Genomic DNA, 22,828 nt, shown 5'->3' with positions numbered 1-22,828 from the left:
CAATGCAATGATTACTTGAAGCCAACATGGATTTTTCAAGAACAAGAACAATTTAGACCAATCTGATCTCATTTTTTGATCAGGTAACCTCCCTTGTGGACTGTGGGAATGCTGTGGACATAATATACCTTGACTTCAGCAAAGCTTTCGACAAAGTGCCCCATGATATCCCGATGAGCAAACTAGCTCAAAGTGGGCTAGATGAAACAACTTTCAGGTGGAACCACAGTTGGCTACCGAATCAGATTCAAAGAGTGCTTATCAATGGGATCTTCTCAAACTGGTAACAAGCGGGGTACCACAGGGCTCAGTCCTGGGCCCAGTGCTCTTCAACATTTTTATTAATGACTTGGATGAGGAGGTGCAGGGAATGCTGATCAAATTTGCAGATGACACAAAATTGGGCAGGATAACTAATGTCCTGGAAGACAGAAACAAAATTCAAAGTGATCTGGATAGACTGGAGCGCTGGGCAGAAAACAACAGAATGACATTTAATAGGGATAAATGCCAAGTTCTGCACCTAGGAAAAAGAAACCAAATGCACAGTTACAAGATGGGGGATACATGGCTCAACAACACGACAAGCAAGAAGGATCTTGGAATTGTTGTCGATCACAAGCTGAATATGAACCAACAACGTGATGTGGCTGCAAAAAAGGCAAATGCTCTTTTGGGCTGCATTAACAGAAGCATAGCTTCCAAATCCCTGGAAGTACTAGTTCCCCTCTAGTCAGCACTGGTTAGGCCTCATCTGGAGTACTGTGTCCAGTTCCGGGCACTGCATTTTAAGAAGGATGCAGACAAACTGGAGAGGGTTCAGAGGAGGGCAACAAAGATGATCAGGGGACTGGAAACAAAACCCTATGAAGAGAGACTGAAAGAACTGGGCATGTTTAGCCTTGAGAAGAGAAGACTGAGGGGAGATATGATAGTGCTCTTCAAGTACTTGAAAGGTTGTCACAGAGAGGAAGGCCAGGATCTCTTCTCCATCATCCCAGAATGCAGGATATGGAATAATGGGCTCAAGCCAGATTCCGGCTGAACATCAGGAAAAACTTCCTGACTGTTAGAGCAATATGACAATGGAACCAATTACCTAGGGAGGGGGTGGGCTCTCCCACACTGGAGGCCTTCAAGACTAGGCTGGACAGCCACCTCTCAGGGATGCTCTGCCTTGGATTCCTGCATTGAGCAGGGGGCTGGACTCATGGTCTTGTAGGCCCCTTCTAACCCTACTATTCTATGATTCTATGCTGAGCTACAATCTTATATGAGTTAACTGCTTCCACATGTTATGCTGCTCATGCAAATAAGAAACTAGTAGTTTTTAAGTGCAAGTTTGTCAATTACATTTTGTCAGAATCTACTCCTTATCAGAAAGCTAAGATTGGTCATGGCTGCGTATTAATAGGACAATCCTATACATGCCTGTTCAGCAGTAAGTCCAACTGAATTCTTACCTGGCTTATAAAACCAGATCTGTGGACATAGGATTGCAGCCTTCAGGGTACAACCTGTGGCAGATTTGAACTTGCTATTGTGTAGATTTAGTAGATTCTACAAAACCGTTTTTAAAAGCAAACACTTATTCCCATAATGATTATCTTTATTTTTTTTTAGATGCGTGACATTGACAGTGCCATCCTGTATATGTCTACTGAGATGTAAGCCCCACTGAGTTCAATGGCACTTACCCCCAGGTAAGTGCCTGTAGTATTGCAGCCTGGAATATCCTATTTTGTGGTAACACAACTGATCCAATACGGTTTTGAAAATCCCACGAAATAAAAACTGCAACACACGAATCTCCTCACTTTTTGTTGGGTAGATTGCAGACAGTAAGAAGGCGGCGGCAGTGAAAGCGTAAAACGAGCGCGCGAGAGCGCTTATCCCTCTGTTCAGACACCCACCCCACCCCATTCTCTCTCAAAGGGAATGTAAGGGGATGTACGAGAGAGACCCACATCTTTCTATCCCATCCTCTCTTTTCACCCTCATTCCTCTTGTTAATTTCCCCCCTCCCTTTTCATACACGCCCCAATGCTTCTTCCCAGGCGCGGCCATCAGATGTCGCTGCCGCCTTCATTCACACGGCGGAGCAGGGGCGGGTCAGCGCTACTCGCCGGATACCGGCCGCGGGCTCTGGAAGGAAGAGGCGGTGAAACCCTGGCGGAAGAACTGGAACCCCGGCGCCATGGCGCGGGCCAAGGTAACGCGGGGAATGGGGCCAAGCGCGCGAGGGAAGTCGCCGGCGATGCTAATGCCCGCTGCTTCCCTCCCGTGGGGGAGAGGAGGCGCGTGCAACCGTTTAAACGCGAATGGGCCGGCGCGCAGGAGCCAGGAACGGAAGGCCGCTTCTGTCTGCTTTCTCCTGGGCTGCTTAACCCGGTTAGGGCGCAATCCTAAGCGGGTGTAGATAAAAATCTCCTACAGTTCCCAGCGTTCCCCAGCCAGCGTGGGTGCATGCTGGGAGTTGTACTTTTTTCTGTCTAAACATGCACAGGATTGTGCCCTTACTGAATTGTGGGACTTTTTTCTGTCTAAACATGCACAGGATTGTGCCCTTACGGAATTGTGGGACTTTTTTCTGGCTAAACATGCACAGGATTGTGCCCGTACGGAATTGCAGGACTTTTTTTCTGTCTGAACATGCACAGGATTGTGCTGTTAGGGAATTGTAGGACTTTTTTCTGTCTGAACATGCACAGGATTGTGCCCTTACGGAATTGTAGGACTTTTTTCTGTCTAAACATGCACAGGATTGTGCCCTTACGGAATTGTAGGACTTTTTTCTGTCTAAACATGCACAGGATTGTGCCCGTACGGAATTGCAGGACTTTTTTTCTGTCTAAACATGCATAGGATTGTGCTGTTAGGGAATTGTAGGACTTTTTTCTGTCTGAACATGCACAGGATTGTGCACTTACGGAATTGTAGGACTTTTTTCTGTCTGAACATGCACAGGATTGTGCCCTTACGGAATTGTAGGACTTTTTTCTGTCTAAACATGCACAGGATTGTGCCCTTACGGAATTGTAGGACTTTTTTCTGTCTAAACATGCACAGGATTGTGCCCTTACGGAATTGTAGGACTTTTTTCTGTCTAAACATGCACAGGATTGTGCCCTTACGGAATTGTAGGACTTTTTTCTGTCTAAACATGCACAGGATTGTGCCCTTACGGAATTGTAGGACTTTTTTCTGTCTAAACATGCACAGGATTGTGCCCTTACGGAATTGTAGGACTTTTTTCTGTCTAAACATGCATAAGATTGCACCCTTGGGGCTCAATCACCTATCCAATGCAGGGCAGGAGGAGCGTGGAGGGGATCTTCCCCTCCGCTCTTCCACTGCCCTGTGTTCATGGCTAGACAGCTGATTTCGGCTGTCTAGCTGCGGGAAGGTGGAGCAGGGGCCGGATGACCTATAGGAAGCGTTGGAAAAGCACTTCTGCCCGCCCCGCCCCCAGGAACGCCCTGTTTTCGCTGCTCTGCACTCTTCTTTGGAGTGCAGGCCGATCCGCGCTGCCTATGAGGCAGCGTGGGAAGGGGTGGAGGTCAGTTCTCAGGGAACCGACCTATCCTATGGCCATCTAGCCACTGACTAGCAGCCATAGGATTGCACCCTTAGGGAATTGTAGGAGTTTTTTTTCTGTCTAAACATGCATAGGTTTGCACCCTTAGTCACCTTTTAACAGCCTTGCATTACCCTGATTTGCTGCTATGGAAGGTGTTAACAATGGGATTCTCTCCCCCACCCTCCCTCCTTTAAGACTGTGTTTTTTATCAGTAAAATTTGCTTTTTAATCCCTGCTAAGGGTTGCACATGAGTTAGTACAGATGACCAAACTCACTCCATTATCTATGTCACCCCTACTGAACACAATGGAGCTTTTTTTCTATTTCGAATACATAGCAGATGCACGTGTGTGGTAGTAGAACTGGTGGTAAAATGGTCATCTGGATCCACCCTTGTATAAAACTAGGAGGTGGTCTTTTATAGTGTAAACTAGGAGTTAACTAAAGAGTAAAGTGGATGCATGGCCCTTAAATCGGAGCTTGGCTTTCTTAAACACGAGGGGGCATTTTTTTCAAGATCCATGTGGGTTAATTACCGTAAACGTACTGTTCTATAGTCACTGTTGGTGAAAAGTATTACTACATCCTCCCAATTAATGCTTAGGAATGAAAATGGGAGTTCTATAGTGCAAACCATTATGTCTACCCAGAAGTAAGCCCCATGTGTTCAGTGGGATGTACTCTCAGGTAAGTGTATATAGTACATCAGAGCTTAAGCAGGTGACTTTATGCAAACAGCCATACATACAACTATATATACACACACACATACACACACACACACACACACTGATAGAGCTCTTTTTTCTTAAGGTATGATACTGCTGAAGGTACCACTTTAAAATGCGTAGCTTCCATGTAACATGGCAGATACTTTGGCTTGGATCTAGAGATGTCTTGGGCTTCCCCTTGCCCTTCTGCTTTTGCAAGGCCATCCCACCTCATCATGCACCATTCCAGACTCTCAGGAGCACCTTCTGGGGTGGTGGTGCAGGGGACTGTGGTGGGTGGGAGTCAGAAAACCCCTATTGTGTGAGCAGAGTTCTGCTCATCTGTCTCTGGATTCAACCAGTCATATTTTAGGTCTTAAATTAAAAATTCTGCTCCCTGTAGAGCATCCTTCTCTAACCTGGAGCCCTCCAGATATTTTGGTCTTCAACACCCATCAGCCCTAGGCAGCATCGTCAATGGTCAGGAATTCTGGGAGTTGCAGTCCAACATACCTAGAGGACACCAAGTTGGAGAAGGATGCTGTAAAGAATAAGCAGCTTTTCCCAACTTGCCACCCTCCAGGTGTGTTGGGTTACAAATCTCATCATCCCCAGCCTATGGGACTATAGGAATTTTAGTTGAACACATCTGGAGGACACCAGGTTGGGGAGGGCTGGAATAGAGGATGCTCCTTCAGTATTTCAAGCTACTGGCAGGTTAGACCTACCGTTATAACTCTTAACACCATGTTTTAAACATTGGTCTGTTATGATTCAATTAAGATAGAGTAATAGTCCACTGGCTAGTGGTGTCCACACCTCACTTGTTTCCACAGTGTTCATTATTAGCTGTACTGAGTTTTTCAAAAGATAAAGTGGTATATAACAATTTAAAATAATAAAATTAATATATATAAGTGGAGAATTCTAGTCTATGTTTTTTTGTGATTGCATGTACTTAGTGATGGCAGTTATTCTGGAGTCATCGGCACTTTGGGTGGCCTTGAGGAAGTTATTTCTCGGCCTTATTTTCATATCTGTTAAAAATAATTTATTTCATAGGATTATTGTAAGAGTGAATTAAATAAATTAACGTTGCTGTATGACATGGTGGGTTATATAGGTAACAAATAATTTAAAATCCCTGAAACTTGGAATGCATTAGATGTTCTAAGGGCAGACAGAGGTGTATACAGAAAGAAATACTATCAGTTGTGTGGTCAGTTCCAGTCTGCCTAACTGCTTGTTTACCCTATTACCCAAAGTTTAGGATGGCAAATAACATTTAAAAGCAAGAATATGGCATCTATAATAAGAGCATCTATGTCTGTCTGTCAACACCATAGCACCAAGATTATGAAACCTAGACACCTAAAACTTGGCATGCATACTAAGAAGCCCCTAGGGGTCTACACCTCAGTTATTCTGTTTTTTAAATGCATTCATTAATTTTAATTAATTTAGCGCGCAATCCTATAGCCACTAGTCAGCGGCTAGACAGCCGTAGGATTGGTTGGTTCCCTGAGAACTGACGTCCACCCCCTCCCGTGCTGCCTTGTAGACAGCACAGATTGGCCCCATGCCCCATGCTCATAAAAGCATTGTGGAGCAGGGAAAATAGGGCATTCCTGGGGTGGGGAAGTTGGAGATGCTGGTACGACTCTTCCTATGTGTCATCTGGCCGCTTCTTCCCGCGCTCCAGGGTCCCGCGGCTAGGCAGCCAAAATTGACTGTTCAGCCGGGAAAGCAGGACGGGGGAAGCGAGGAGGAGATCCACTTCTCCTGCCCTGCACTGGATAGACGGTCGCCCCCAGGCTCGGAGGCGACTGTGGAGGGATTGCTCCCTCCAATATGTCCATGTGTTTAAAGTGTGCAGTGCCATCTTCAGTCACTAGGTGTCAGAATTCTCTAACCACTGCATATTTTTTGGTCAATACAGTTTGAAGCCAGGGGAGATTAGTAGACCAAGGGATGGAGTCATACAGCTGCTCCCTCCCCATTGCTGTAGAGCACCCCCCCAAGGCATGGATTGGACAGACGCCTTCCTCAGGCAGCTTAGGGGTACACCATGGTATGGCCTGTGCCTAGGGGTGCCAGCAGGCATGCCTTCACTCAATTGGGCGGGTACAATGTGTCCAACTCTTGACAGTTGTAACAAACTAAGGGCTGTTCCAACTCATGTGATACCAGGTCTGTTCACTAGAGTAAAATACAAGCTAATCTTACAGTAAAACAAAAAGCAAAATGCACACATCGTAAGAGTTTTTCTACGCATGTTGGCCATTTAATCTTTGAAAAGTCAATATAACCTTTATTACAAAGAACACTTCTTGGAAGATATGCTATAATCCGAGTTCTGTTTCTCCCATGCCTCTGCTTTTATTTTATTTTAATCTTGTGCTATTTTTTATTTTTCTTGTTGTGATTTTATATCTTACCTTTTAAAAAAATTATTAAGAGTGCAGTCGTATGCATTGGTTCAGTGGCGCTTACTCCCAGATAAGTTTCCTGAAAGCTGTACTGGCCCCCTACCTTCCTTTGTAGTGGAAAAAAGTAGATGCTGCAGCTCCAGAAAGCTCAACCTAGGGCTATAAATATGTGCTTGCCTTATTTCACCCAGCTGTTTTTAGTCGTATTCTAATTCAGTTTTCACTTTTTCTTTTACTTTCTAAAGGCAGCAGTGGTGCTGTGTATGGATGTGGGCTTTTCAATGAGCAATTCTGGTCCTGGAGAGGAGTCTCCTTTTGACCAAGCCAAGAAAGTGATGACAATGTTTGTGCAGAGACAGGTAAAATACATTTTGGGACACGAACACACATGAGAAGTTGCAATGTACAGCAGGCTACTTGCAGACCCCATGATGACTATTTTCCCCTCCCTTCTGTAACAGTGATGGTGACTAATCTTCAGATGTTATCTTGCTGTGTGTTTTCTTTTTCCCCACCTCTGGATGTGGCAGTTGATCATTTATTGTGGAGCAAGGGAAAGGAAACATAGGCTGGGTTCACAAAACATGCTAATCCACACTAAGTGGTTGAGTCTGGGTTGTTGTTGAACAGTGGGTTGTTGTTGAACCTTAGGTTATTGTGTTGTTTGAATGCAGTACAGCAGCGCGTTTTCCACAGGGTGGCTTGTTAACCATGGCAGTGTGGCTCGTTAGACACCCCGAACAGCCCAACAACAAACCATGGGTTCTCAAGGTGGCTTGTTTGAGGAAAATAAGCCACCCTGCATGGTTAGCAAGCCACCCTGCAGGGAATGTGCTGTGTTCAAACAACACGATACCCCATGGTTCAACAACAACCCACAGTTCAATAACAACTCACACTCAACCACTGAGTGCGGGTTAGCATGTTGTGTGAACCCAGCCACTGTGTGGATATCAGAACATGGGTAAATTTCATGGCATGCTATGAAGTGGGGGGGACAGGACTTGTTTCAGAGCTGTAATTCAGCAGCAGCTGTAATGTCTATAGCAGCCTTCCCCAACCTGATGCTTTCCAGATGTGTAGGACTACAACTCCCAGCATCTCCCAGGCAGCCATGCTGGGAGTTGTAATCCAACACATCTGGAGGGCACCAGGTTGGGGAAGGCTGGTCTAGTTGCACCCTCAACTTGATGTGTACTAGGGGTTCTGTACGTGGAGGTCTTGCACCAAGCCTGGCCTGATGAGAGGTGCTTCCTAGTTGCTAACTTTAAAAGGTATGGAAAAATTGGCATGAGTAGCAACAGAACATGCTGGTGTGCTTTTTGGGATGGGGTTTGAGCGCCGGTCCACCAATCCTATATGCTCTTCTCAAACACTGCCTCCAGGACAATTTATTGCTGGCTGAGAGCTGAGACTTGAGACCTTCTTAGATTGTCAGATTATTTGCAGGGGTCATCTACAGGTCTTCTGTCCAAGTCATACTTCTTCCCTTGATGTTATGCATCTGTAGTAGAAATATGGAATTTCTCAGCAGTTGAGAAATCAGGAAAAATTTATTTATTTATAACATTTCTATACTGCCCAATAGCCGAAGCTCTTTTGTGATCCCCCCTCCCACCTTAGGAAACGCATTCTATTCCATTACGGGACATTTGTTATAAATAGAAGTCATGTAAAGAAGAAAGGACAAAACCTATCTCTTAAAACTACCTTATATCTTATACTACATGTCTGCTAGTTGCTGGGGGCAGAGCTCTTTATAACAGCATTTTCTAGCCTCAAGAAGCATTTCCGAATATTGACCTGCTGTCCTCATAACAGTTTGGTAGCTGAGCATGAAATGTAGATGTAATTAAACAGGTTTTATATATAATGCAAATAAAGTAGGAAAAATGAATCTGTAGTAATGGAGGCTTAGTTGTAAATTTATGTTCAGTCAGGCATTTGGGGTGGTTTAGGGTATTTTAGAAAATGTTTTTATTGTAGAATTTTATTGTTTTAAACTGTTTTTATTGTATGTTGTACATCGCCCAGAGTGGCTGGGTGACCAGCCAGATGGGCGATTAATAAATTTAATGATTATAAATAAATAAATAAATGTTGCCTACTTTACCCTGCCATCTTTTTACCATCTCCAGGTGTTTGCTGAGAGTAAAGATGAAATTTCCTTGGTTTTATTTGGCACGGACAACACAGCAAATAGTCTTGCCAGTGGGGATCAGTATCAGCATATTACTGTGCATAGACACCTGATGCTGCCGGATTTTGATTTGTTGGAAGACATACAAAATGTGATTCAGCCTGGTTCTGAACAAGGGGACTGTATCCTTTTTGAGTGCTGGAAATCTTTTCACCAGACTACAGTTGTATGGAGCACTGAGAGTTTGCATTATAAAAATGGTCTGGAATTGCCAGGTTAACAAATTACTGCAGTCTTTGTGTTTACAAAGCCCTAAACATCTCAGGGCCAGGAAACTTAAGAGATGACTAACTGGCCCCTCGCACCTGTCTGTTCATTTGCTAAAGTCATCATGTGACACCCTCCTGGAGGTCCCTACGATTGCAGAGGTCTGGTCCATCATGGCTTGAAATAGGGCCTTTATTATTGTAACTCTGGAACTCCCAGATTAGACAGGCACCAACTCTTCTGGCATTTTGGCCCCTACTGAAAGCACACTTGTTCCCAGAATGGTGATCTTGTCTTCCTTGCTCTCTTGCAGTGTTTTAATAGTTTTATACTGTATTGTTTGTATGTTGCTTAGAAATGGGCACTTTTCATGTAAGTGATTCATAAATAAATAAACAGATTGAGAAGTCTGTGAAAGTGCTATATTATTTATTATGGGCAGTATCCAATTTGACACTACCACTAACAGAAATTACATTGTCATAGTGTAAGCAACCTCTGGTGCAATGCCAGTAGCATTTCCTGTGCAATAGGTTCCCCTGACACAATTCAATTTACGTTAGCAATAGGGTCAAACTGCCCTACAACAAATTTTCTAGGCATCTTACAACACTAGGCATCTAGCAGACATGTAGGCTTCTTTATTGGATTCTCAGTAGAATCTTAGCTCATGACTTTGCTCATTGAAAGTTCCATGAATGCTCATAGGCACACATGAGCTCTGCATATGTTGTGGACTGTCCTCATTAATTTTAATGGAGCAACTTGACCTGCAAAAATGTGTGTTTCTTGGGAAATTAAGATTAGGCGTTACCTTTGATATAAACAAGAGAGGCAACTCTGGACAGGGGAGCTCAGTGCATGTATTAGAGCGCCTGTGTCCATGAGCAATCTCTGGGCTGGAATGTAAATGCTGTGTTCTAAAATTGAGTTGATTAAGATTTGAGCTTTCCTACCCCAGTTTTTTCTTTAGGATTTGGAAGCACAAATAAGAATGGTTAGAAACAGGCAGAATTCAGAGGATCTAAATAGATTCTCTTTCTCAGCCACCCCATCTGAAATATGGGGGAAATAATAGCAGCCAACCTTACTGCTATTACTGAGATAATACATTAAGTGCTTTGCACACTTGAAATGCACTAGATAAGTGCTAAATATTACTACCATGCCTATAGGGCTGCTAAAGTATAAGAACCCTATTCTGGAAAAAAGCATGTACCAAATAGTCTTGTTATTTAATTGTCTTTTTCTTAATGTGCTTAGTGCTTGATGCTGTCATTGTAAGCATGGACTTGCTTCAAAAGGAAACAGTGTAAGTACCTTGGCCCACGGCTATCTTTAAGAATTCTGAAATACAGTTTTGAAAATAGATCTGAGTCCATTTCAGTGCTGGAACATTATGTTGCTAGGGGAGATGGCACCTTTTAAAATATTGCTCCATAGAAAATATATGCAATGAGTATGAAACTGACAATAAAAGGAAGCTTCTAAAAAAGGCAATAAAGAAGTATTGAAGGATGCTGACCAGTGAAGTACTCACAAAAGATATCAAAATTCCCCATACTTTTTACTAGACAACTTAGTAATTAGGGCTATTTTTGGATACCATCAGGTCAAAAGTGGGTTTGTTAGTTAAGTGGGGGAAATGGTAGTACCTCTCAACCAGCATTTGCGGACCCATATTCATGCCAGGACAAACTCTGGAAATGGTTTCATCAACAACAAATGTTTCTCCTATTGCAGGATAAGTTGAAAAGAAGATGCACTGGTCTTTCCTTCCCACTCTTCTTTGTTTTGTTTTGTTTTTACTATTGGACTTTAGCCACTTAAGATGCAGTCCTATCGGGATAGGTGGCTGCCTCCGAACTCAGAACCCATCCAGTGCAGGGCAGGAGCAGCGTGGAGGGGATTGTCCCCTCCGTGCTTCAGCCGCCCTGCATTCATGGCTAGACAGCCGATTCTGAAGTCAGAGCGGGGGGAGTAGGGGCAGAGGCTGGACAGAGTGTAGGAAGCGTCGGAAAGGCACTTCTGCCCGCCCCAGCAACGTCCCATTTTTGCTGCTTTGCGCTCCTCTTATGCGAAGCCTCCTATGAGGCAGTGTGGGAGAGGGTGGAGGTCGGTTCTCAGGGAACTGACGTCGGAGCGCGGGATGTGAGGTTGGTTCCCGGGAGCCAACTTATCCTGTGCCCCGTTCCCATCTGGGTGTGTTTCCTTTCAACTTCATTGTGGTGGTGTACAGAGACCAACTGCCAAAACAGTTACCCTTGCTCCAATATTTCTGGCCCTGACTGTATGCTAATGTAAAATGGCAGGTGTACATTGACTTAAGCGTAGGTGAAATAGAGCTCACTGGCTTCTGTATCGCTTTCCTGAGTGACAGCAACTGGAATATAGCATTTGGTTCATTTTATGGGATATAAAGGGAATTGCTTCCCTCCGTTACCAATAAGGACAGAAGCGAAACAAGCCTGCAGTGGTGTGTAATTAATTAATTTTGGGGGCAGTTTTATATCCTGCCTTTCCTGACAGTCCACAGTGTCTAACAAGAATGGTAAAATACAAAACCACAATGTACTGTAGTTAAAGACAACGAGCGATATCCAGTGCTGCTTGCGGGCTAGTGGGACCCACCCCTGGTGCCATGGGAAGCTAGCGCTCGGGTCCACTTGGCTTGCAGAAGGGCTGCTTTCAGAAGCGCTAGTTCTTGTTCCTCTAGTGGTAGATCCCGTGGGTGAAACGGAACTGGTGGAGGCACAATGGTAGGGTGGGATACTGCCCTGTATACATTATGTTGACTATGAATTTTTGTGAAGCAGATGTGGCAGGAGGATCGAAGATAGAAGTATAAGCTTACATTCTGTAAAGAAGCAGTCAAAATATTGCAGGTGGATATTTGTACTGTTGAAACTATTTTTTTTGGTCTTTTTTTAAGAGGCAAAAAATACGACAAACGACACATTGAGGTTTTTACTGACCTCAGCAGTCCCTTCAGTCAGGATCAACTGGATGTCATCATTGCCAGCTTGAAGAGAACGGGCATCTCGCTTCAGTTTTTGTGAGTGAAGAGAGACCTATGCAACATCATTACTACCCTGTGCTGTTTTCAGAAAGGGGATGTTACTACTCTAAGTAGCAGTGTAATGGATATTCCTAATGTTTTTGAATTGGCACTGCAACTTGTGATTAGCTGGGCTGTATAAACTCTGCATACAAAAAATTGCACATAAGATCGAGTTCTGCAACCTATAGAAATTGTGCAAATGAAGTTGCACATTTTTGCTTGTTTTGCATATCTGACTCTGCTTTTAGTCATCGTGGAGCGGGGCAAAGAGTTACATGAAGTGTAAATATTCTTTTCTCCTGAGCATTGGAAATGTTATTCAGTCATCTGGCTTCTGAGATTTTGGCTTGAATTGATCATGCAGTTTCAAGTCTGTCTTCATAACCAAAGGCTAGAAACTTATTTTTTCAAATGATAGCAAAGGGCCAAGTTTCATTTTGGAGAAGCTCTCGGGGGCTGCATTCCAGGCGTAGGTGGGGCCAAAGGCAAAAAGGGTGGGGCCCAAAATAACAGCATATTTCCGCTTAAAGTTCTTATTGCCAGTAATTAAGCCTTAGGAGAGACATTTCAGCCTTTTAGAATGGGGAGTAAAGCTGCAGAAATTACAGGAAACCACCAAGTGATCACTGGTCGGGGGGAAAGTGGTGGGGCCAGGGAAAGAGTGCATGGCCTTCTGGGGACCCTTAGGAGGCTGGATTGGGAGCCTTGGAGGGCCATATTTGGCCCCCATGCCTGAAGTTCTACAGCCTTGCTATGACTGGCTTTTTTAGCTAGCAATTGTAAGAACAAATGATGTTGATAGTCATGTTCCATTTTATATTTTAGACATGATCAATGCTTCACAATAGACAAGGTGGCTAAAAATAGTACATAATTTCATCCTTTCCCTTCTTCAATCCTGCCTGTGGCATACTGTGATTGCTTAGGTGTATTACGTACATAGAATTGTGCTGTCTACTGAGAAGTAAGCCCCATTGGTTTCAATGGGACTTACTCCCAGGTGTGTGTATAGCATTGCACCCTAAATAGCAGATGAGAAAGAAAACTGAATTCACTCAGCCCACATCTCACTAGGGATGTACAGATTTGGTTAAATCTGTTCTAGCTGTGTTTCATTCTGTCGTCTGCTCATTGACAGAATCCGATTTTTCTCAATTTTCCAAATGTGTTCACATTGGAAAGTGCACACTTGTGCAAATACACTTTTGCACAGATCCAAATTGTCACACTTTAGCCTATGGGGGGAAATGTGTATTTTCAGTCAGTTGCTTTTTCTTTCTATATTTTTGTACAATTAAATTTGCGTACAATTCTAGAAAGTAAAAAAAACCAGTCTGTAAGTCCTCACAACTTGGAAATAGCTGGTCTGCTGTGAAATTTTGGGGTCAGATTCATAGAAATCCAAACTGATTTGAATCCATCATGGACTTCTCTGACATCCCTACATCTCACCTACTGAAAATTGGCTAGATGCAATGATTGGGATAACAATCCCAGAGTAAACAGACTAGAACAGACAATTTGAGACATACAGTTAATTTAATAACTTGGGACAAGGAGGCTTAGCTTTTCCAGTGATTGTTTTCATTCTTTAGATTCTCTTATAGTAAGCTCAGCGACAAACTACAGGTTATGTGAAATGCATGCCTTCATTTGTCGTTGTTCATTTACCCCCTAAAAGGCACTGGGGGGAGCAATCAGAATCAGGACCACAGCGCGTGGGGAGGGTTTTTTTTACTCTTTTACCTCACTTAATAATCTTGCCTCCTCCTCAAGGAGCTGTTTTTCCCCCATACCAATCACTCCCATCCCTGGAGGGATGCTGCTGCATCAAGAAGCTGTATTCCCAAAGGAGATGTATTTTTGTTGACCCCAAAGCATTTTCCCTCCTGGGGAAATAGCTGCTTCGGTTGGAGGGGGATGATTTTCACTGGGGAACCCAGTGAAATAGGAAAGGATTACCCCTCCTCCCCACCCCTGTCAGCTGTGATCCACCCCACAAACACAGCGGTTATTAAAAAAAAAAAAAGACATGCGTGGAGGGCGCAATCCTATCGGGATAGGTGGCCACCTCCGAACTCAGAGGCGACTGCCTATCCAATGCAGGGCAGGAGCAGCGTGGAGGGGATTGTCCTCTCCGCGCTTCAGCTGCCCTGCGTTCTCAGCTAGACAGCTGATTTCGGCTTGTTGAATTGTGGGTTTTTGTTGAATCATGGGTTGTAATTATGTGCGAACCCTGCACTGTGGTTTAATTACCACAGACACCCAGAGTTCACAACCCAGCAACAAACCATGGGTTCTCTTCCTGGGTTGTTCGTGATTCAGAATTCATAGCTAAACCATAGCGCAGAGTTTGCATGTAATGACAACCCACAATTCAACGACAACCCGTATTCAAGCCGAACTCGGGGTTGTCGTTATGTGCCCTTGGTTGCTGTCATAGAAGATATAAGAAAATAGAATGTTACATAGATGCATTATACTGAACTCTTAGTTTGATCTCTTTCTGCAGAAGAAAATACGTCAACTTTATGAATTCTCAAAAAGTTGCAGCTTATTAATATTCTATACAGAACGAGTCATGTCACCAGTGACTAACAGTGCAGCTTCGTGTGGGCTTGCTTGCTAAGGCTTGGGGATGACATTTGAAAGTGTATGAGAATAAAGGGAGGATATGAAGTGGCAATTCACATTTTTTTTTCCTGTTTAAAAGGATAAAAGCCCTTTGAATTTATTTGCAGTTGTTCCTTGTGAATGAAGAAATAAGTTGAAATCGCTGTTAACTGTATCCTTAGCTTGCCATTTCCAATGAGTGATGAAGGTGGAAGCGGGGACACGACTGATAACGCACATTCTAATAGGAACCAAAACCCTTTTCCAAGGAAGGGGCTGAATGAGCAGCAGGAAGAAGGCCTCCAGGTGGTGAGGAAACTTATGTTATCATTAGATGAAGAAGAAGGTCTGGAGGACATTTACACTTTCAGGTAACCTTGAATTCTTGCAGCTTCTGTTATTGGAGGCTTTGCTTTTTATTTCGCTCACAAGGAAGTGTGAACTGTATGCCCGGAGAGATTTCTGTTGTATGATTTGGGCCTTGTAGCTTCCTGCCACCACAGTCTTCCTTTACTTGGAAGTAATACCATTAATTATAGTGGGACTTTACTTCAGTGCAAGTGTGCTTAAGCCAAACTAGATGTTCAGTAGCAGGTCCAGATCTCTGCCAAATCTGGCAGAAGGGATTTGGCAGATCCCTGTCAATCCCTGTCAGATCCCTGGATCTGGCAGAAGGCACAAGCAGCAGAAGGGGTGTGTGATTTGGAGAAGAGAAGTAGTGGGCAGGAAGTCGGTGCTTGTTCTTTTTAAAGTAATCCTTGAGTTGCCTCTTTGCATGCAGGCACTTGAAGCAATATACAATATTAAATCAACCATAACTTAAAATACAAAATCTGTATAAAAACTTCACAGCATAAACAACAAGCAGCAGCGTACAAAAATAGTACAAGATCAGTCATGCCAAACAAGCTATTTTTTAAAAAAACAAAACAAAAGGCAGCATTAAAACAAGCAGCTCTTTAACTAAATAAAATTGGCAGTAAAACCAGCAGTCATAAAAATATCAGCTATACAAACATACTATTTATTGCTATGGTGCTATCAGCGGCAACCCCTTCACCTCCCCACAGTCCCCAGGTTCCAAAAACAGAAATGGTTCTTCTAATTTCTAGTGGAGGGCCATTAAAGCAAAAGCTTTTCTGGTTGCACAGAACTATTGGATATTGTCAGGCAGGCTTTGTTGGTGCCCAAAGAGAGAGGGCCTGTATCGCCCCTGCAGTGGGCATTGAACTCTTAGGTTAGAAGTGCCAAGATAGTGATAAATCAGACTCAAAGGTTTACTTACAAAGAGTACTTTATTGGGTAACCTATAGCACACAGGTGTACCCAGTGGTTGGATCAGACAGCTTCTCTGAACCCTGAGCTATTGGGCACAATGGGTTTTATACAATACATTAGGGATGTACGAAACACTTACCTGGTTTCGTCCAGGGACATCTGCGGTGGGGGGGGAGGCGCTCCATCCCTCCCCCCGAAATTCTCCCCGGCTGGCTCTGCTCCGCAGCGACTCTGCGAAGCCGCTGGCCAGGGCCACCCGCAGCCGGACATCCGGCCGCTGGGCTGCGCAGGGACGCAAATGGTGGCCCTCGTAGCCGCCGCCATTTGCGTCCCTGTCTTTTGCCGTGATAGGCTACGTATATGTTTACGTAGCCTATTGCTGCAATGCAAATGGTGGCTATGGCGGCCGCTATTTGCATTCCCTTTTTTGCCGTGATAGGCTACGTAAATATTTACGTAGCCTATCATGGCCTCCGCAGGGATGCAAATGGCGTCCCTGCGTTAGCTGTGATAGGCTACGTAAGTATTTAGGTAGCCTATCACAGCAAAAATGATGAAGCGAATGGCGGCCGCAGATGCGGCCGCCATTCACAAAGCAGCGCGAACGGCACCAGGTAGGTGCTCCGTTTCGCGCGCCTTTCGTGGGTGGGGCGGGGGGCTTCCTTCCGCCATGGATTTCGGGGGGCTGAATGCACTGGCATTCAGCCTCACTGAGATCCGTGGCGGAATTCTCCAACATCCCTACAATACATGTTAGCAATAAGCAGCATAACAGCAGCAAGCGCCCCTAGCATTCATTTTCAGCATAGGCTAGAAGTGTTTGGTTCTCAGGCACAGCCGCCTCCAGCCTTAAGGTAAACAAACTCTACTTCTCAGGCTCATCAGTGATAAGACACTTTCCTCATTAGCGAAGAATGTTCTTGGAGCTGCTTCTCACCCTTTTGACTTATCTGGCTACATCAGGAGGCCGGTTAAGGGAAAACAGCAGCCCTCTGACCAAAGGCAGAGAGCGTTATGGATCTAAGCCCTTCTAAAACTACTAATAGCTTGGTTCAGGCCTGGGGCCTTACAGGGCCTCATGTTAACAGATTTTACATTAGGAGAAGATAACACACAGAGCTCCCTCTTCTTTCAGCTGCCACTCACCCTTTCTCCTTTGTGCCCTGCCACCCAGCTGCTTTTACCAACTCAGTTTTTAAAATTCTATTTATTATTCAAATTTACCACTTCACAGAGGTATCAAAGTGGTGAACATAAAATTCAATGGCATCAACCAACAATAAATATGACAATAAAAACAAAACAATACATAATCAGTAATAAAACTGCACACTCTACTGTGTGCTACAAACCATAGCTGGCTGGGTCACATTTCAGGGAAAGCCTATGCAAACAGATGAGTTTTAAGAAGACCTCCTGTATTGGCCCCAAGACCGTAGCCAAGTCATTTGTAGTGTTAGAGGGGCCTAGAAATCTGTAATGCTTGCTTAAGTTCATTATTGGTGCAGTTTCCTTGCTAGTAAGCCTCTGAGCATGTGAAGATGATTCAAAGGGCTGATAACAGCTTTCTCAGTGCATTCCTTGCTAATGAGGAGAATGTCTTATCACTGATGTGCCTGAGAAGCAGTTTGTTTACCTTAAAGCTACAGGTGGCTGTGCTTGAGAACCAAGTGTTGTTAGTTTATGCTGAGAATGAACGCTAGGGGCGCGTGCTACACTACATATTGCTAACCTGTATTGTATAAAACCCATTGTGCCCAGTGGCTCGGGGTTCAGAGAAGCTATCTGATCCAACCATTGGGTATGCCTGTGTGCTGTAAGTTACCCAATAAAGTACTCCTCGTAAGCAAACCTTTGAGTCTGATTTATCACTGACTTGGCACTTCTAGCCGAAGAGTTCAACAGCCCATGGCTGGGGTGACACATCTCCAGATACCAGGACAGTGGGGGCCTGTCTAATGTCAATTGGTGAAGCGTTCCAGAGGGTGGGTGCCGCAATGCTAAATGCTCTACAGCAAGTGCTCCTGAGGCAAACCTCAGGACCATGTGGCACCCTCAGACAAACTCCCTCTGATGATCGCAGAGATTGGGCAGGGACGTAATGTGCCTGCCGTGACTGCGACAAAAATATTCCAAAAACATAGTACTCAAATATTCATCTCCATTGTTGGTATAATGTTGCTGCAGTATTAGCATAATGAGATGTTTGAGCTAGTGTTGTACTTTGGATGGAATGTGTCAAAACATTTGTGCTGGTACAGCAAAACGTAAACTGCAAGTGATATAAAAATTCAGCAGGATCTTTAAAAGTCCCCAGAAAAGAAATACCATAACACCGTCAGGTTCATCAGCCTTAATGTCACAGAGTTGTTTCACATATTCACGCACATGACTTAATGACTGGTAGCTGAATATGTGAATCGCCTCTGCTGAAAAGCATTGTGTTTTGAGGCGTTCAAAATGGATGTTCTGTCTGTAGTGTTATAGGTATGATGAACATGGGTGGACCAGGGCACAGGGACATTAATGATGTGCAGACCTGAGAAGTTACAACTAGCCTATCCCATGGTTCCTTCTGCATGAGAAAAACTGCACAGATAATTTTCTAGACCATAATTTTGTTAAAACAGACAAGCAGATTTGTGCTTGTACTGTAGGTAATTTGTTGAATGTGTAATTGGCCTTGCCAGATAGCTTTCCTCTTTATTCTGTTGTTCAGAGAGAGTCTGGAGAGGCTTTCAATATTCAAGAAGGTTGAACGGAGACCCATGGCTTGGCCCTGCCAGCTTACAATTGGTTCTGAATTGTCTGTAAGGATTGTGGGCTATAAATCAGTAAGTTATCAGGACTACATTGCAATTTTACCTCAGGATTAGGATAACGGGACACGCCAATGCATGGGGGGAGGGCATCATATCAGGGATTAATTAAGTGTAAATATGGTCATTTTTCATATTATAAAGTATTAGATTAAAACTCACAGTCTAGTTTCTGAATGTTGCATCCATACAGAGAACTCCAGTCTGGCAACTGGAGAAATCCAGTAGGAATAAATATTTTCCTTAATTCTCTTGGGGCACAATCCTGTTGGGATCCCCATCAGCCTCTGAACCTGGAGGCTGATAGGAATCCTATGCAGATCTTCTATGCAACCTTCACCTCTCTCTCTTCCTGCTCTGCATTTTAGTGAGACGGGCGTTTTCTCCCATTTAGCTGAGCCGTTGGGGAGCGGGAGGGAAGGAGCTGGGGTGGCCTCTGGATATGACGTAAGGTGGCCTCCCCAGTCTCTTTCTTTCCCTGCCGACTGGTATGCTCCCTTTCCCTTCCCTCCAAGGTTGCGTTTGCGACCTCGTAGAGGCAGATGGTGCAATTCTCCCTGCACTGGCTGCGAGGGGGAGGGGGAGGGAATGGGGAGCTTGGACTACTGAGTCCAAAGTTGGGGTGCTGTCTCCAACCTTGGATCCAGGAATCTGAAATATCCTATGGCCCCCAGATGCTGTCTAGGGGCCATAGGATTGCTCTCTTGAGGAATCTGTCATGTTTCCTGAGTAAAACAATTTTTACTTGTTATGCTATCACAACAGTGAGTAAACCTGCAATTGGTCTCTTGTAATAACTGAACATTGGAGATATTGTCATAGCATAATTTTGTGCACCTGAAATTTCAGGCATTTTTTCAGTGTTTTTGTGAGGGGTTTTGTTTAATATTGGCAGTCTCACGGGTGGCCAGAGAAGGAAATGTCATGTGTTCAGGATAGTTTTACTTATACAGTGTAAACTGTGGCTGCTTCCCGCCTAGCAAAGAAAAGGAGTGGGGGCAGTACTTAGTAGCAGTTAACGTCTCATCGATAAATTAACACTAAATACCTTCTCTCTTTAAAATCTGATGTCAAGTTCACTGAGGAGAAAGTGAAAAAAACCTGGATGGTTGTGGATGCCAAGACTAAAAAAAAAGAGGATGTGCAGAAAGAGACAGTTTACTGCTTGAATGATGATGACGAAACAGAAGTTCAGAAAGAGGATGTTATTCAAGGTATGACTTCTCTGCTTTGGACACTGAGATTCTCCAGGGGAAGCTCTGAGTTTGTAAAAGTATTGGCACGTTTTTTCTAGAAACATCTTTCTTTACTTCTTTTCACTACCCTCCTTTAGGTATTTTCTTTGGCTTAGTTCAGACATAATGACAAACCATGGTTTACTGCTGCAAGAAGGAGCCCTGCTCTAACCTTACACTTGTGCACTTCTCTTCCCTTCTCCTTTGCATGTGCAAGAAGAAGATCAAAAGCTTTCACTTTTGAACTAATCACAAGTTCCCCGTTGGTTTGGTGAACTGTGGCTTGTTCGAACTGTGGTTAGGGTCCAACCATGGTTTGAGATACTGGATTGTTAACTAATCACAGTGAGAACAAAACACAGTTCACTCAGTTCAGACATAATGGGGAACTGTGCTTAGTTCAAAAGCAGGAGTTTTCAGTCTTCTGTTTGTGCAAGCGGAGGAGGAGGAGTGGGGTGTAGGGTTATTCTCACAGTGATAAACCATGGTCTTAACCAGGCCTTTGTCTTTTTGTAGATTAATCCACTTGTATTTCTTTTGGCTTGGGCACCAATAATTTCCATACAGAACAAATGTCCAGTAGTTCAATCTTGTCCTGATCATATGTGTTGGAAAGGAAGCTTGGGAGTACATGAGTGCCCCCTTTCTCGTTTGACTCACTCCCTTGGCTGCAAGATGTTGGACTCTGTTTCTCTGTGGTCTACCTCAGTCCAGTTTTCCCTGCTTCTTTGAGTTAGGTGAAGAATCTGAATGCTGACATACTCGACCCCTGTAGACGGGTGTAAAGCAGCATATGTGAGCTCTGTTCTTGCCTACCTGTATACGTTTGCATTGCTCGATTGGTGCTTGAGGCCAGAGGAGGCTGTTTTCAGCATACCTTTAATTTATCCAGAGTTCCCTCCTTAGGTACCTTAAATTCTGTTTTTATTTATTTATTATTTATTTATTAAATTTATTAATCGCCCATCTGACTGGTCACCCAGCCACTCTGGGCGATGTACAACCCACCATAAAACAATTTAAAACAATAAAATTTTACCATAAATTTTTTTTTTTAAATACCCTAACCCACCCCAAATGCCTGCCTGAACAACCACGTTTTTAATGCACGACGGAAGCTCATTAAAGAGGGGGCATGACGGAGTTCCCTAGGGAGGGAGTTCCACAGAGTGGGGGCCACCACAGAAAAGGCCCTCTCCCTCGTCCCCACCAGTCTAGCTGTCCTGGCTGATGGGACAGAGAGAAGGCCATCCGAGGCTGATCTTGTTAAGCGGCCTGTCTGGTGTTGCTGGAGGCGCTCCTTAAGATAGGCTGGGCCAGAACCATGTAGGGTTTTAAAGGTCAAAACCAACACCTTGAATTTGGCCCGGAAAACAACTGGTAACCAGTGCAACTCCTTCAGCACTGGAGTGATGTGATCTCGCCGGCGGCTGCCTTTAATCAGGTGAGATCTGTTCCCTTTGGTCCGCTTTCCTGTTGAGCTTGAAAGGGTCTTTTTGGTTTTCATTTTAGTTTTTAAGGAAGCTTCTATGCAAGCAGGCAATTTCTTTATTCACTCCTGCTGCTTGCTCTTCACCTCTTGACACAGAGCACATAATGGCAGCAAATCATGGGTTAATTAATTAACCCATGATTTGCTGTGGCACATGCTAGGCATGTTCCTCAGCCTTCCTGAATATTCGATCCCTGACTGGGCCAATCGGGAGTTGCCATGCAACATCCGAACCCAGACACTATAGATTAATTGTGGGCAAAACTACCACAATTAACCTACCATTAACCTACAGTTAACCTACCATTAACCTATAGCATCTGGATTTGGACATCACCTAGCAACCTGCAGTCGGGTTGAATATTCAAAATGGCTGCAGAATGTACCCCATATGTTCTGTGGCAAATCATGGGTTAATTATCCCATAATTTGCCACCGTTATGTCTGAACAGGCTCGTTGTTTTCCGACTCCAGCAGTATCATCAGGAATATAGCAATATACTTTGCAATAGGAGGACAACACTACTTCAGATTAAGAGATAAGCACCAAGAAAATGTGGTGTTCCAGAGGGGGGGAAACGGAGACTTTTTATTCATCCAGGCATTTACTGATGAGAACTGTTATTGCTGCTGAGCTTTTATTTATTGTTTTATCATTGTAATGCTGTATTGATTCTAGTTTAGTGGTTTAATTTTGATGCTTTTATATTAAATGTTTTTTTAATAACTGATTTATTTGTTTTGTTTTATTTAATTGTAAGCTACCTTGGACATTCTTTTGAAATAACGGAGCACGAATCTTTCAAATAAAATATCAGCTGTTCCATTTTTCAAGGGAGTATATAATAAAGGAAAACAAAATTTGGAAAATGCACACTTGCTCAACAGAATGGTTTCTTTGTAAACCCTTGGCTTTTCATGAGGCATTGGTGCATCTTTAACATGACATTCTGTTCTGTGAAATCCTCAGAGGGTGCTTCTCCAAGTCTCCTCCTGATTAGTCACTGATTCTGGATTTGCAAAAAAAGCAATTAAAAAAATTGGCTTAGTGCCTTTAGTGAGCAGGCTTTGGATATGCTTTATTGATACAAGCATTAAGATAAAATACAGTAAGTCACAGGGAGCGAGAGTACCATTTGTAACAGAGAAGGTTAATTTGATCTATGTTCCAAGCAGCAGAGCACTGAAAATGGCCTTGAGACA

The 22,828-nt window shown here is 43.8% G+C and overlaps 1 protein-coding gene across 3 annotated transcripts in view; it reads left to right on the top strand.

Annotated features, from left to right (window-relative positions):
* Nucleotides 1-2,148: 2,148 nt before the first annotated feature.
* The window catches only part of XRCC5 (X-ray repair cross complementing 5), a 59,368-nt gene continuing 38,688 nt past the window's right edge, over nucleotides 2,149-22,828 (top strand). For all 3 annotated transcript variants that reach the window (XM_084806527.1, XM_084806518.1, XM_084806537.1), the window contains exons 1-8: nucleotides 2,149-2,212; nucleotides 6,966-7,079; nucleotides 8,859-9,042; nucleotides 10,391-10,439; nucleotides 12,060-12,182; nucleotides 14,984-15,172; nucleotides 18,799-18,913; nucleotides 19,974-20,112. In XM_084806527.1, the coding sequence (XP_084662653.1) occupies nucleotides 2,198-2,212; nucleotides 6,966-7,079; nucleotides 8,859-9,042; nucleotides 10,391-10,439; nucleotides 12,060-12,182; nucleotides 14,984-15,172; nucleotides 18,799-18,913; nucleotides 19,974-20,112 (928 nt within the window). In that variant the 5' untranslated portion in view covers nucleotides 2,149-2,197. The remainder of the gene's footprint in view (nucleotides 2,213-6,965; nucleotides 7,080-8,858; nucleotides 9,043-10,390; nucleotides 10,440-12,059; nucleotides 12,183-14,983; nucleotides 15,173-18,798; nucleotides 18,914-19,973; nucleotides 20,113-22,828) is intronic.

Source organism: Heloderma suspectum, chromosome 1 (assembly GCF_057233095.1).
Source record: "Heloderma suspectum isolate Gila_16-S chromosome 1, 16-S_ref, whole genome shotgun sequence".
Classification (NCBI taxonomy): Eukaryota; Metazoa; Chordata; class Lepidosauria; order Squamata; family Helodermatidae; genus Heloderma; species Heloderma suspectum.
This window is presented reverse-complemented; position numbering and strand designations above follow the sequence as displayed.